General features: G+C 37.6%; 2 protein-coding genes across 2 annotated transcripts; both read left to right on the plus strand.

Annotated features, from left to right (window-relative positions):
- The first annotated feature begins 250 nt into the window (after positions 1-250).
- On the plus strand, positions 251-5,212 carry LOC311291507 (GTPase IMAP family member 7-like). The gene is made up of 2 exons (XM_084410541.1): positions 251-532; positions 3,705-5,212. Exons 1-2 carry the CDS (start codon positions 520-522, stop codon positions 5,069-5,071), a joined length of 1,380 nt encoding a protein of 459 aa, XP_084266667.1. The 5' UTR covers positions 251-519; the 3' UTR covers positions 5,072-5,212.
- A 4,270-nt stretch (positions 5,213-9,482) lies between these two features.
- tpgs1 (tubulin polyglutamylase complex subunit 1) lies at positions 9,483-13,584 on the plus strand. The gene is made up of 2 exons (XM_084410542.1): positions 9,483-9,861; positions 11,563-13,584. The coding sequence occupies exons 1-2, from the start codon at positions 9,605-9,607 to the stop codon at positions 12,098-12,100; spliced, it is 795 nt and encodes a 264-aa protein (XP_084266668.1). The 5' UTR covers positions 9,483-9,604; the 3' UTR covers positions 12,101-13,584.
- The last annotated feature ends 2,159 nt before the right edge of the window (positions 13,585-15,743 follow it).

Consider the following 15,743-nt stretch of genomic DNA (forward strand, 5'->3'; position numbering starts at 1 on the left):
GTTATAATACCATACGCTGCCAATGAAGACCACAAATATTCTTTCCTGCAGTTCACAAAGTGAAGGCGCTGCAGAAAGAGATTTTAATCGATCTTATTTACTGCCTTTCAGGGAAGATTGCAGGACTTCAACTTTCCCTCAGGATCCAAACTGAAACATTGATCCGCTCTCTCTCGCGCGCGCACGCTCAGCTTAAGCCACGCCTCCTCACATTCAAATCAATGACCAACATAATAGCTGCACAGCCCTTATAATAAATGAACATAAACTGAACATGGGCTTTTTTACATCCTACATAAAAATATGTTTATGCATAAATATAAATGCATTTATTTTTTTGATTCCACGCAGTCAGTGAATATGATTTTGGGAGTAACGGAGATCAAACGCGTCAGAATGTGAGTTCGTGTTAAGTTTCGTTTCTCAGAAAGTTCTACCCATCATGATGAAGCTGTCCAAGAACACTGAACCGTTACACACACACACACACACACACACACTGAGGAACAAGCAGAAAACATGTCCAACCAAGGTAATCAAAGATCCGTTATTCATTTGCATTATTACATTGTCATTGTATTTAGCAATTCAAGATTTGTTTGTTTTGATATTGTTTATCTTTCCCAGTGAACTAAATCATGATTCGCAGGAAATAATTGAAATATATGTTTATCAGTATTAATCATCTACCTAGCAAACAAAAACATATTTTCAGAATGTTTTCCCAGTAAGTTATGAAAACGTTGTTTATGAACGTTTAAAACATGCAGTTCATTAAATGTTACCCTTACAAAAGAAGTGTATTCAGGTGTGCTACCAGTAGCCTTCTTTTAAACTAAAAATAATAAAATATACTTTCAGTCTAACTTTTTATGGTTAGGCTACTTCTCAGAAATATAATTTATGCACTTAAGTAGCTATATAAAAGTCTAAGTATGATCGAGATATACTTATAATTTAGTATTCTGAATAATTGGCTTGTAGTTGTGTTTACCAGTGGCGAAGTGGCTTAAATTTGATTTTAAAACTGGGTGGGACAGATGTGTGTGTGTGTGTGTGTGTGTGTGTGTGTGTGTGTGTGTGTTTTGTGTTAATACAAACAAACTATTTAGCGGTCATTCACATACATCAGCAATGACGTTGCTGCCCATGTGGGTTCAGAAACCACTAGGATTTCATCAAAAATATAACTAACCTAACTTATAATATAACTAAGTGACATGGCATCTCACATTTAATCAATGAATTCAATCCGAATAAAAGACACTGTATGGCTATTATCAGCTATTACCAAACAGTAGCCTATTGTTTAATGCAGCCTCAGATTATAATTGCATAAATTATGTTAAGAGATTAATGTTTTAAATATAATATTTTAATTAAATGAATGGAAAAATTAAATAATAGGTTGCTTTTGAAATATGAAACTAAAACTGCCAGTAGGTGGCGTGTTAATATTGAGTGTAATCATTAACCCTTGTGCTTCAATTAAAAAAAATTGAAATTTGATGTCCAAAGTGGACAAAAATGTGCATGTACACAAACTGAAGCTTGGGAGCACAGACGTTTAAATTCATGAAAATGATTTACGAACATTATTTTATATAAAATCTGTATGTTGAACTCTATAAATGCTTGAAAAGCAAAGCCATAAATCTAAACAGGTTGTGTTCCCAATTTGAGGTTGATCTCTGAAACGATGAGCTTTCAGTAATATTCTGTTTGGGTGCAGTACTCCAGTACTCCACTGGGACACAGTGGTTGGATTTGGGATTTGAGTTTTTCTCTCTCAAACATTACATGCACACACACACTTTTTTAACACACACAACAAACCACAGTCTGCCATCCACACCAACACACCCACACAATTATAGCTGCATAATTTATCCAATTGCCTCTATAATTATGCAGAAGCAGAAAAGCAAGTATTTACGCCATGGGCCAAACCAGATAAAATGGCAGATCTGGAAGAAAAAAGAAAAAAAGTATTTTTTTATTATTTATTTTTTAAGCCTTGCAAACAGAATGAAAGCCTATTTACAAATGCTGCATCATTTTATAGTTAAATGGCCCAGGGATTAAAAATGGCCGTTTTAATGGGTTTCAAATGGGACATTTTTGTCATTAAGGTCCTTAGTGTAACTATTTTGTGTTACTAGAGTAACATAGATTTATTAAAGGAAATGATGGTGAAATAGTAAAATTCCAATAAAAATACACAAATGTATGCAGTTAATGCATAATGCATATGCAGGCAATAACAGGCAAAATGATCAAATAGCTATTTAAAAAATGTCCACAAGGGTTAACATAGTAAATCAGGACATGGGGAGACTTTCCACCAGTATAACAGAAAATGTTTCTGTAGAGAATCACCTATTGCACCTTTAATTAAACCGATTCAAGTCAAGTCAAATCACCTTTATTTATACTGCTCTTTTTACAGTACAGATTGCATCAAAGCAGTTTTACAGTGATAACATGAAAATAATACAACAAAGTTTGTTTCTAGAAGAAAATTGCGTCGTCATAATGTGAGTGCATTAGCTGATAGTTGCTCAATCGCAGGTGTTTCATATTTGAGATGAGGCCGAAAAAAACCACGTCCAGTGCAAGTAAGCATTGACTATTTCATATTATTTTCTTTATCTGTTATATTAATGTGACCGTTTTGAAGGATATTGGTTTACTTATGGACCTTGAGGGTTTGTTTAAGAGGCTGTTGTGTCAACCTTGATTTATTGCAATATTTTGAGGTGTTCATTTTCATTTGTATTTTAGGAAAATAAACGTGATCGCTCTCCTCAAAAATCTGTTTCTTGTTTTTCACTGGCATGTCTCTCTTAGGTGTTGAGGACTAGTTACTCTTTAAGCCTACGTTCAGTAGCATATGAGTAAAATACTTAAGTACTGTTAAAATCAGATACTCCAACACCGTGTCCTAACTACGCGCGACGCGATGTTAATCAGAGTGTTTGTCCTAACCAGCCGCCAGGTGCGCTTGTCTGAAGTTTAAAATCATTGGTTACCCCTAAGCCAATCACATAACGTTTGGTTATGACGTGTCACGTGTGTTATGCGCATGCTCAGCCGCATCTAACTGTAAACACATGTATGATGCGAAAACAAAACCATTGAGCGAAATACCGGAGTGAACATGGCTGTGAACGACTTTTGCAGATTATGTGAAGTAAATCTACGCATCCACGGTACAATCAGCGTCTACGTCACGGCTCTCAGCCCGCCCTCTGTTCATTGATTGGCCGGCTGTTTTGAGGCCGGAGGAAAACGGGGAGAAAGGTCGCTATCTCAGACTGAGTACAGAAGCGAACTGAAATTGAGCGGAAGTACGAAGTCTGACTTAGTCAGGCTACTCCCTTATTACTGTCCATTGGAGATGAATGACTTCCGGTCCGACGGCTGTCATTTGATGTGTGCAGTGGAAAGGTGGCTTAAGACTTTTACTCAAGTCTTATTGAAATTGGTGACTTGGAACTTGTAATGGAGTAATGTTTGCTGTGAGGTATCTGTACATTTGCTCAAGTATGGTTTTCAGGTACTCTTTCTTTACACCTCTGCTGAAGGAGAGTTATAATGTTACTGGAAGAACGTGTATTTCATAACTTTGAGAGATGTTCATGAGATCGTTCCCTTTCGGCTGGGTTATTGTTAGTTTTCTCAACAGTTTGTTTTCTCCTCAGGAAACCCAACCGTGAGATGGAGACCCGCTGGAAACTCCCAAGCTTCAATTGACAACGATCATCACCAGCACACACTAAATCCAGCGCCGAATGAACTGCGTCTGGTTCTGCTGGGGAAAACTGGTGCAGGGAAAAGCGCGACGGGAAACACCATCCTGGGAAGGAAGTGCTTTGATGACGGATTGAGCATGGGCTCGGTCACTAAAGAGTGCAAGAGAGAGAGTGCAACGGTGAAGGAACGAGAGCTGGTTCTTATCGACACACCTGGGTTTTTTGACACGGATTTGACAGAGGACGAATTAAAACAAGAAGTAATACGTTGCCTGGTTTTGTGTTCTCCGGGTCCTCATGTGTTTCTGCTGGTGGTGCCGATAGAGCGGTTCACAGAGGAGCAACAACGCACCGTAGAAATGATTCTGGAGATGTTTCAGGAGGACGTCACTCATCACACCATCCTCATATTCTCCCACGCGGATAAACTCAGAGGAGAATCCATTGAAAGGTTTGTTTCAAGACAAGATCAGAAAGTGAAGGAGCTCGTGAAGAGATTCGGGAGGCGATTCGTGGCTTTTGACAACACAAACCCTACAAACCCGGATCAAGTGAGCCGACTCCTGCAGAGAGTCGATGAGCTACTTGCTCGAAATCACAACCGTCACTTCACCAGTCCAATCACGGAAGTAATGCAGGAAGCGCAGAGGATAATAGACGTAAAACTGCAAGCTGATAGGGACGAAAGAATGAAGAAAATAGAGAAGGAGGTCGGGAAAATGTCTGATGATCAATTGCGTTCGTTTATTGCGCTCGTGAGCGAAGAGAGGGACGACGCGCAGAGAAAAAAGAAACGCATACAAGGCCGGATTAAACAGATAGAGACGGATATAAAGAAAGAAGAGCAGAATGCGCGACCGATCCCTGCGAGACTGGAGCGTTTCCGAGCATCTCTGGAGAGAGAGCAGGAGAACATGAGGAGATTTGAGGAACGAGAGAGGGAGGAGGAGAAGGAGAGGCTGGAAAGAGTGGATAAAGAAAAGAAGGAGTTGAAAATCTGGGCTGAGGAAGAGGAGCAGAGGAGGGTGAATGAAGAAGTGAAGAACTTTGAGCTTTTCTCACAACGCAATATGAAGTTGTCGATAATGCTGTGTATGTTTATGCTGGGGGCCGGTGCTGCGTACGCTCCTGCGCTCCTGGCGTTCCTGTTCCCGGCGGCTCCCGCTGTCGAAGTCGGAATAGCCGGTAAGATTTTGGCCACTTTTCTCGGTGCTGGAGCGACGGAAGGAGGGAGTTTTGTCGGGTCGGTCGCTGTAGTTGCAGTGAGAGCTGCCTCTTTAAAGCTGGCGGCGATGGCGCAGTGCTCCATTCAGTGACGTTTATGATCGACAACCAAGATGAGTTCACAAATCAAGATTTTTTCCCAGTATTACCTAAGCTTGTTTGTATGGAAGCTTGTTTCCACCACAGAATAGAACATTTTAAAAGATAATTGCACGCAATTGCGACTTTATCACGCAATTATGACTTTATAACACGCAATTGCGACTTTATCACGCAATTCTGACTTTATAACACGCAATTGCGACATTAAATCATGCAATTCTTACTTTAGAACACACAATTGCGACTATATCACGCAATTCTGACTTTATAACACGCAATTGCGACTTTATCACACAATTTTGACTTTATAAGACGCAACTGCGACTTTATCATGCAATTTTGACTTTATAACACACAACTGCGACTTTATCACGCAATTTTGACTTTATAACACGCAATTGCAACTATATCACACAATTTTGACTTTATATCACGCAATTGCGACTTTATCACGCAATTATGACTTTATAACACGCAATTGCGACTTTATCACGCAATTCTGACTTTATAACACGCAATTGCGACATTAAATCATGCAATTCTTACTTTAGAACACACAATTGCGACTATATCACGCAATTCTGACTTTATAACACGCAATTGCGACTTTATCACACAATTTTGACTTTATAACACGCAACTGCGACTTTATCATGCAATTTTGACTTTATAACACGCAACTGCGACTTTATCACGCAATTTTGACTTTATAACACACAACTGCGACTTTATCACACAATTTTGACTTTATAACACGCAACTGCGACTTTATCACGCAATTCTGACTTTATAACACGCAATTGCGACTTTATCACACAATTTTGACTTTATAACACGCAATTGGGACTTTATCATGCAATTTTGACTTTATAACACACAACTGCGACTTTATCACGCAATTTTGACTTTATAACACGCAATTGCAACTATATCACACAATTCTGACTTTATAACACGCAATTGCGACTATATCACACAATTCTGAAATAAAAAGACAGAATTGTGAGATAAAAAGTCGCAATTACCTTATTATTTATTATTCTGTGGCGGAAACAAGCTTAAATATTGACTTTAAATTTTGGAAAATTATATTAATTTAAAATTTAATTTATTATACTTGACAATGAACTGTTTAAATGCATTTTTATCATGGTCTGTCTGAATACTCAATTCTGATTGGCCGGAAGGTGTCTACTAAAACCACACAGGTAGTTCCAGCCAGTTTAATCACCGTTTAACTCTGCTTTTCATTTAAGCTACACACGCATACGTCACACGACGGAGATCGCAGATCGCGCCGCACACACAGATACAGGAGCACTGAAACTATTAATTAAATAGCTTCTTCGCTACTGAATTTGTAATATTTCTCCACTATGAGGGGGAGACTCTGTTTTTGAAGTAATTAAACTTGCAGCTTTATTGTTAGTGGACAGAGGCCAATCAATCAGATCAACGTGTGATTGTCAACAAGTGGATCTCTGAGCTGAGTGAGTGAGTGGAGGCGGGGCTCATTTGCATATTCATAGAACCGAGTCAAGTTACATTCAAGCTACTTTAAAGCATTTTTTTCAAGGAAAACAACGTTTCAATATGTAATTTTGGAGATCAAAGATGAGTTTTAAGGATTATTGACTACAGGGGGACTTTAAAGATTTGAATTAGGGATGTCAATTTACATAAATTCCCATAGTCCATCGTTGTTCCATCAATTAATCGATTAATCCTTAACCATAACCTCTTAAATCCGAAGCGGGGGTGGCATTACTAAGTCATCATGTTACTGAACAACCACTTGCTTAACCAGCACAACACAGCTGTCGTTTTAAAGCTTAGATGCTTGGCTTTACAGTCAATATAGGGAATACGACCATCACTTAAGAAATGCTTTTCATTTTCTGACATATTAAAAGTGCTCGATTTTCATAGCATGAAAAAACTGCTTGACATGAAAATGTGTTAAATCATATTACGTGACAGAGAGACTCATATCGCTGAACTAGCCGAATACAACAAGCGTGTTTTGTTTCTGTTAGAGACCAAACTATATCAAGTATTTGTATGAAAAATGCTCACGTAAACATTAGTAAACCATTAGTAAACACTAGTAAATAGTAGATCGCATATGTTTAATGGTCTCGAACGAGCCTAAAATATTATAATATAGGCTAATATGATAAAGCAAAAGCAATAGGACTTCTGGGATCAGATCGCGAAATTCAAATGTAGTCGCGATTTCGGACATTGTTTATTCTACGTACTTTTATTGTAAAAGAAGTAAGTAGTTCTTATGTTTAGTAAAATCTTCTCTCTTTTTTTTTGGACACTTGGTTAATTATGTTTTGAAATAAACGGCTAGTCTAATTAATCCATTGCATGGCTTGAAGACATTAATACATTTAGAATACGTTAACTATAAAATCATTTAATGCACAGCTAACCATGGATTATGCCTTACATATCATAAGTGTAAGTGAAGAAAATGGAAATATAAAGACTTTTGCTTTCTCAAATTCTGTGTCAAAGTTCCTAAAAGGACATGGTGATGGAAAAAATATGAGATCGGAGGGGGGGAAAAAATCAGTGCTTTGAAAGGGCCAGTTCGCCTAAAAATCAGCATCTATTCAATTCAGTTCAATTCACATTTATTTGTGTAGCGCTTTTCACAACAAGGACCGTTTTAAAGCAGCTTTACAGAAAATGCATGTGTCTATATCAGAGGTGTGTGTGAAGTTATGTGTTTCAGAAGTGTACATCATCACTCGGTTAGCTAACGTCATGTTGCTCATTAAACTAATTATTATCATCTGCCACCATTTTCTCGCCCTCATGTGTGTTTTCAGTAACACTCTTAGAAAAAGGGTTCAATGGGTTCTATAAAGAATTCTTTATGCCAAAAAAGGTTCAATAAATAAATGTCTTAAATGATTAAACTGCATGTTAACCCTCTGGTGCTGCTCACGTGGCGGACAAAAACGACTGATTTGTTAAAATTCAATGAAATGAATGTACTATATTTTAGTTTGATAATGTTTTATTTTATTTCATATTTTGTATTTTTAGGGGATTTATGGTACTAAATTATAATTATGCAACAGTTATAATCCACTTATTCACGTTTTGAGCACAGACCTAAAAATTGAATTTCCAACTTAAAATGTGTTAAATATTGAATGCTTTGGAGCACAGACGTAAACACGTTTTACTCTTTAAAAAAAAGAAAGAAAGAAAAAAGAGAGCCAAAGCCATGAATCTAAACAACTTGTGCTCCAAATTTGAGCTTAATATCTCATAAAATGAGCTTTCAGTGATATCGTGTGTCTGCAGTACCGAACGCTTCCACTAGAGGAAATTCATCTCCAATGTTAGTGATAAAGTATGTTTATGAGTTGCTTAATTAATAAAATTGAATATAGAACCTTTTCTTCTGAGAGTGTGAGGAGTTTTTATTTCTCTAACTGAACTTTTTCCAAATAAAACATTTTCTTGTGCATATTGTTGTAACTGATCATTGATTTACAGGTTTGTCTTCAATTTCACCTTTCATCCTGTTAGTGTTTAGTGTAAAACCCCTTTAACAAACAAAAGTATTTTATTTTATTTCTGTTTCATTTCTATTTGTTTTATATCTGTTCAGTTATGAAAGCTTGTTTCCGCCACAGAATAAAAACAAAAAGTTGTGTTTTTTTTTTTCATTTCACAATTCTATTTCCTCTGAATTGTGGTGTATAAACTTGCAATTTTTGGAGTTATACAGTCGAAACTGCGAGATTAGAAAAAAAAGTCAGAATTGTGAGATTAAAAAAAGTCACAAATAGCCTACATTTTTCATATTAATTTTATTACAAGCTTCAATAGTTCAACAAAGTGTTATACATATTTTGATATGCAATTAAGTGATTATTATTATAATGTATATTGATTATAATCTGACGGGCAATAATAAAAAATAAAAAATAAAATAACAAAAGGCACTTCTTAATAATGACATCATCCTCCAGGAAGTGACATCATTAATTGGCGGGAATCAGAAGCACAAACTTCGGTAAGTATTGTCAGTGGATCTGATGAATTCTACTTTCTTCCTCAGAATTTTTGTCTTGTACAAAAATCTAAGCATTCTTACATCAAGATACGTTTACTGGAGAAGCAAAATTACTTCAGATATTAATTAGCTGTCTTGTTTAATGAAAACTATCAAAATGAAGTGAGATTGAGCTAATAAATGAGTGTTTATTAAACATTGATGCATCTAAAAGACTGAAACCCCCGATTTACTAGTCCGGTGCTAATATTCTGATTTAATAGTACTTTTTTATTTATTTATAAAATAAAAGCGCCACCTGCGGGAAGATCAGATTACATACACACACACTGGTCAGCTGATCTGCTGCGTCATCATCATCATCATCATCATGTGTCCATAGCAACTGTATTTGGGACTGTTTGTGTGGCTGGCTGCGAGTCACACCGTTGCTGGAGATCATTTGTGTTATTATATGCAAATGCTCTGATATTTTAAGATGGCGGAGAAGCGTCGCGCGGGCGTCGCGATGTCGGGCAGCTGTGAGCGCGACGGCGCGTTCGCGTGTGAGTCTGGCGTGAGCGCGCTTCTCGGGTCTTCTCTGCTCACACTGTTGGAGTCCAGGCCGCGCGATCCCGTCGGGTTCCTGGCCGAACACTTCGCGCATCTCTCGGCGCAGGATGATGACGCAGGCCCGGAGCACCAGGCCGTGAGTCGCGCGCTCTGGAACCTGAGTCTGGCGCATCACTCACAGAGGTCGTGACTTTTTTTTATTTTATTTTTTTTACTTTAATTTGTCCTTTTTCCTTTTATGTCGATGTATTTAATGCAGTGCTGTTTCTTTTCTTGCAAGAACTCTGGAAAATCGAAGTGCAATAAAATTGTATAATCTGTTAGTTTCGAATAATCTGATTTTTAGTTTCTTTTTTCTCTTTCTTTTCCCTATTTATTATTATTTTTTTTGTATTTTTATTTCTTTATATGTGTTGAGACTTACACGCCTGTATTTTCTTTGTATAATAACTGTTTTGTGCCATTTTGTTGTATTCAAATTTTGTATTTAAAAAAAAGAAAACTCAGTGAATAATAATAATAATTAAAAAAAACCCGCTGTGACAGGGATTTAGTTTTTTTATTTGCTTATTTCTTTTGTAACAGATTTTTATATATTATTAAAATATTATTATTGCTATTATTTATCTACATTAACCCATGGGAGATTTTATTAAATTTTTTTGTTATTTTGCTTTATTGTTTTTATTTTATTATTTATTTATTTATGTTTACTATTTGTATCTTTCATTATATTTTTAAACCATGGTGGAGAATTTTGTTTGTATTTCTTTTTGCTTTGGCCAATAATGATATTATTAATAATAATAATAAATAAATGATATTTATTATTATTATTTTAATTTTTTTCATTATTGTTTCAGAGTTTTATCTTTATTAAATTTAATTACCATTTTCATATTTTAAAATCTCTTAATTTTTAAGCCATAGTGGAGGGTTTTTTTTTTTTCTCTTTTTTTATTATTGTTATTATTTGTCTCTCTTAAGCCAAGAGAGGATTCTTTTTTCTTTTTTTCTTTTTTTTTAAACATTTTTTTCTTTATATTTCATATATAAAACTCTGGTGGAGAAGTTTCTTTTTATCTGTTTCTTTTTGTTTTATTATTACTTCAATTAATCTCGTTCAAGCCAAAAGAGGTTTCTGTATATTATATTATATATATTATATATATTATATTATTACTGTTATTTATTTGTTGAACCAGCTCTTGGCTAAACCAGCGCTATAGGAACTATCTGTGACGTTAGTGTTCGCTGATTGGCTAAACGCACGTGAAACACCAGCACCCATCATTTAAAAAAAGGCTATAAAGCCTATATATTTACTCCAGAAACCAACTCTATGAACATGGGAAACAGCGACAGATGAACCTCTCAACCTTTACGCTGAGGAGAAAATCCAACACAACTCTTGAGGAGACCAAGAGAAACATGATTGTGTAGTTCTGCTCAGCAACACTGGACAACAACACACGCATACGCGAATAACTCTTCATTACGGTCTACTTTCTTTGTATAACAGTTCTATCTAATATTATATATTATATATATTAATATTATATTATCGTATAAGACAGATCGTAAACTGATGAACGCGGAGAATGCGAGCGCTGTGAGCTCAGTCGTTCTCAGCGCCTTCAAAATAAAAGTCCCAACAACAAGCGCGGCTCACGTCACTTCAGAGTTCCTACTGCAACCAGGAAAACGTTCCTAGGGGAACCATTAGTTCCACCCTGGTGGTTATTCCCTAGAACTAAGTTCCTAGAACTATCCGGTGTGAAACCCCCTAATGGTGTACACGGAAAACTCTTAAGCGTTTTAAGCATATCGTTGTCGTGTAAACATTCCCTCAGTTTGAGTTCTTGATTCTGTCTTCCCCTGCAGATCAGCGTTCAACAGTAACACGCGCACGGCGTTCGATCTCCTGACCCGTGATCGCGGTGCCGGTGTCGTCGGGGTCCGCGGGCGTCTCTACACCGAGATGCTCCGGTGCCTGTGCAGCGAAGGCGGACTCTCCGGCTCGACCGCGGCTCCGCTCCTGCGCCGCGTCCAGTGCCACGACCACGAGTCCGTGCCCTTCGAGCTCTTCCGGCAGGGCGTTCTGACCTGCTCCGTGTTCTCCGACTACATCCGGGCCTCCCAGTGCCTGTACGGGTCGGTGGCGAGCGCTTCGGACCGGCCGGCGGAGAGAGCGCTGGGTCAGGCGGTGCTGGAGACGCTCCGGGAGGCGCTGGAGGCGGCGGATGGGGACGATGTGGGCCGGTACCTGGAGGCCAGCGCCAAGATATCTCCCGGTAAAGTGGCGAAGGCCATGGCGGAGGCTCATCCCGGGAATCAGCAGGATAATCCCATCATGGACGCGCAGGAGTTTGAAGACGCCGCCGCCGCGCTGTTCATCGCTCGAGTGCGAATGGTGACCTGAGTGGGGAAAAAAAAGTAGTATTTCTGTCTTGTTTTCCAGCACAAATATCCAAACATTCTTAAATCAAGATACATTTACTGGAGACTAGGGCTGTCAATCGATAATTTTTTTTAAATTGCGATTAATCGCATGATTGTCATGAGTTAGCGCGCGATTAATCGCATGATTGTCATGAGTTAACTCGCGATTAATCGCATGATTGTCATGAGTTAACGCGCGATTAATCGCATGATTGTCATCAGTTAACTCGCGATTAATCGCATGATTGTCATCAGTTAACTCGCGATTAATCGCATGATTGTCATGAGTTAACGCGCGATTAATCGCATGGTTGTCATGAGTTGACTCGCGATTAATCGCAATTAATCGCACATTTTTTATTTGTTCTAAATGTTCCTTAAATTAATACTTTTCAAGTTTGTAATACTCTAATCAACATGGGCATGGATAAATATGGATGATGCTTTATGCAAATGTATGTTTATTATTGAAACCATAGTCAACATAGAGCATGAAGACGAGACATGTTTCAAAGAACTTGTTCATGTCTATTAGACACATGAAGAAAGAGCAAATAAATACCAGGTTCCCATTACTTCTCTTTCTTTGCACTGAGCAATTTACTAACACAAACATGTTTCTATTTGTGCATGACAGGGCAGCTCTTCTGAAAATGCTAAATGTACGTTTATTATTTATTATTACATTAGTTTGTCTCTCTCTGTGCCCATTTTTATGAAGGCTAAAGTCTCAATGAAACTGTGTTTTCATTTGTATATTTTACTGTTTCTGTTGTCAAACAACGGAATGAATATGAAATAGTGACTGAAACGCGACCCATTACATAACCAGCTCTCCCTTCCAAGATGTTAATCTGCACAAAAATCATATACATAATGCCCTATCCATATATAATCCAGTAAAAGATTTTACACATCAGTTGCACCGGCATGTGACGAATATCAACATGTTGATCGAGCAGTAAAACCATGTTGCTTGTCGTTTTGGTGTTTATTTACCAATCTGAGGGAAAGAAATACAGTTTCATGTACAGTTGACATCGAAGTGAAATCATGATTTTACACTGTCGATGGCTTTAGTCTAATTTTAGTGCAGGAAACCTCAGTTAAGGAAGTGCCTGCAGTGTCGATTCCCTTTCAGTGCCCAGATCAGATCAGATCAGCCACAAATGAGCTGTCGCTTCAGCTCAGCTTTAAACCGCATTCACAACACAGTTTACTTCTGCATCTGTGGTATTTGCATGTGAAACATTGCATTTTCACTTAGAACAAATGTAAGGATGAACACTTTAATGAAAACGTGCACTGAGGAATTGTTCACAATAACACCAGAAACATGAATAAAGAAAGTGTGTGTATATTTGCACTGAATAATGTTCATTGTTGTCTTATTTGCGTTAGTATAATACTAAAGACCTCGTCTATGTTATCATCTATGGATCAGCTTAATAAAATCATCCACAGAACTGAGATTATTTTTTATTTTTTTTGCATATTAAATGTAAAAAAATGTCCGCATATTTAAAGGTACACTAACATTTTTTGTTCAATACATCATCAGACTTTTATAAGTAGACCTATATTTTAGACCTGAAGGCATGGTTTTCGCAGACACGTCTTTACACGCCTGTGTGTGTGTGTGTGTGTGTGTGTGTGTCTGTCTGGTATGAAAGGTCAGAGGTTAGTCGTCACAGCGAGTGAGAAAGTTCTTCACACATTCAGTTTGATACAGTTAAAAACATGTGAAGAGATGTTTGACTGACTAAGTGCTCACTTATTAAAAGTAATGTGAGTTCTGTCAATAATTCAACAGGGTGTGTGAGTGTGTGTGTTCAACAACAGTGACTCACGTCGCTGCCGCTCTTAAAGGGACAGTGCACCTTAAAATTAGCAACTGCCAAGGATGATGTATTATTGTACAAAACCCAGAAACGAGTTTGCATTTGAGCACATCTGGTCCTGAAGTGAACGTGTTTTTGGTTAAAGTCCCCCTGTAGTCAATCATTTGATCCCTAAAACGCATCATTGATCACCAAAATGACCTATTTAAACGTTTTTTCCTTGAAAAATAAATAAATAAATCTTCATCCCTTAATATCTTGAATGTAACTCGACACCCTTGCCTCTTATATTCGCGGTTCTATGAATATGCAAATGAGCCCCGCCTCCACTCACTCACTCAGCTCAGAGATCCGCTGGTTGACGATCACACGTTGATCTGATTGGTTACCAGGTAGTTTGTGACGTCAGAAACACCAGCGATTTCAAAGCGTGTTTTTGAGACTGTCTTTGGTTCACTGCAGTTTTAAAGGTCCTGTTCTTCGTGATCCCATTTTTCAAACTTTAGTTAGTGTGTAATGTTGCTGTTAGAGCATAAATAATACCTGTAAAACTATAAAGCTCAAAGTTCAATGCCAAGCGAGATATTTTATTTAACAGAAGTCGCCTACAGCGAACGGCCGGTTTGGACTACATCCCTCTACTTCCTGCTTTAATGATGTCACTAGAACAGTTTTTTGACTAACCTCCGCCCACAGGAATACACAAAAAAGGGGGTGTGGTCTTGTTGCGCTCCCACGGAGAAGAGGAAGAGTTGCTTCTGTAGAGTGTGTTTGTCACCATGTCGTCGAGACGCTGTTATTTTCATCCCGGAGTCAAATCACCTTTGTTTGGCCTTCCCAGGGACGCTGTACTTAGAGATCAATGCGCATGCATCTCCACATTATGGTAAGAGGCGTGACCTTTCCGGGCAACGTGCGCTAAGCTGCTGTCAAATCACAACACAGGAACCGCTGGCACAATCAGAACTCGTTACATATTTCTGAAGGAGGGACTTGATAGAACAAGTCAATCATCAGCCTGTTTTTAGGACAATGAAAACAGCGGTATACAGATGAGTAAATTGTGTGAAAAATACAGTTTTTTTACACGCGAAACATGAACACATGTTATATTGCACACTGTAAACACAGTCAAAGCTTCAAAAACACAGGAAAAACGGGACCTTTAAGGAGAAAATACTCGACTTATGAATTTACACATGAGTTTGTCTTAAAGAATATTATTAACACCACATAGACACATAAACAACATTAAAAGCTGGATTTTCACCACAGGGGGGCTTTAAATGCCTGAAATAAGGTCTGTGGTGAACAAGCTCATAAAAGTTGTGTTCATACCTGAAGATTATCTCTATAAACAAAACATGTTAGTATCATAAACTTTTGTCAGTCACTGAGCTTATTTTCCACAATAATCCAAAAGTGTGCATATTTTGATATGCAAGTGATTATTATTATGTTTATTTATTATAAAAAAAAAAAAAAAAAAAAAAAAATGCACTTCCTTAATGACATCATCCTCCAGGAAGTGACATCATTAATTGTGGGGAATCAGAAGCACAAACTTCAGTAAGTGTTGTCATTGGATCTGATTCATTTTGTGTTTGAATGTTTTGTGTTTGTGTTGCTCTAAAAAAATATGCATCCCGTTCGATCAAACTGCACAAATCATTTTTATGCAACATTTGGTTAAAAACCATGAAAGTGAAGTCCTTTCCTTTGAGTCCTCACGTAAGCTAACGGCTAATATTTAATTCAAATATCCTAAAATAAGCAAAGATA

Source organism: Rutilus rutilus (genome assembly GCF_951802725.1).
Source record: "Rutilus rutilus genome assembly, chromosome: 6".
Classification (NCBI taxonomy): domain Eukaryota; kingdom Metazoa; phylum Chordata; class Actinopteri; order Cypriniformes; family Leuciscidae; genus Rutilus; species Rutilus rutilus.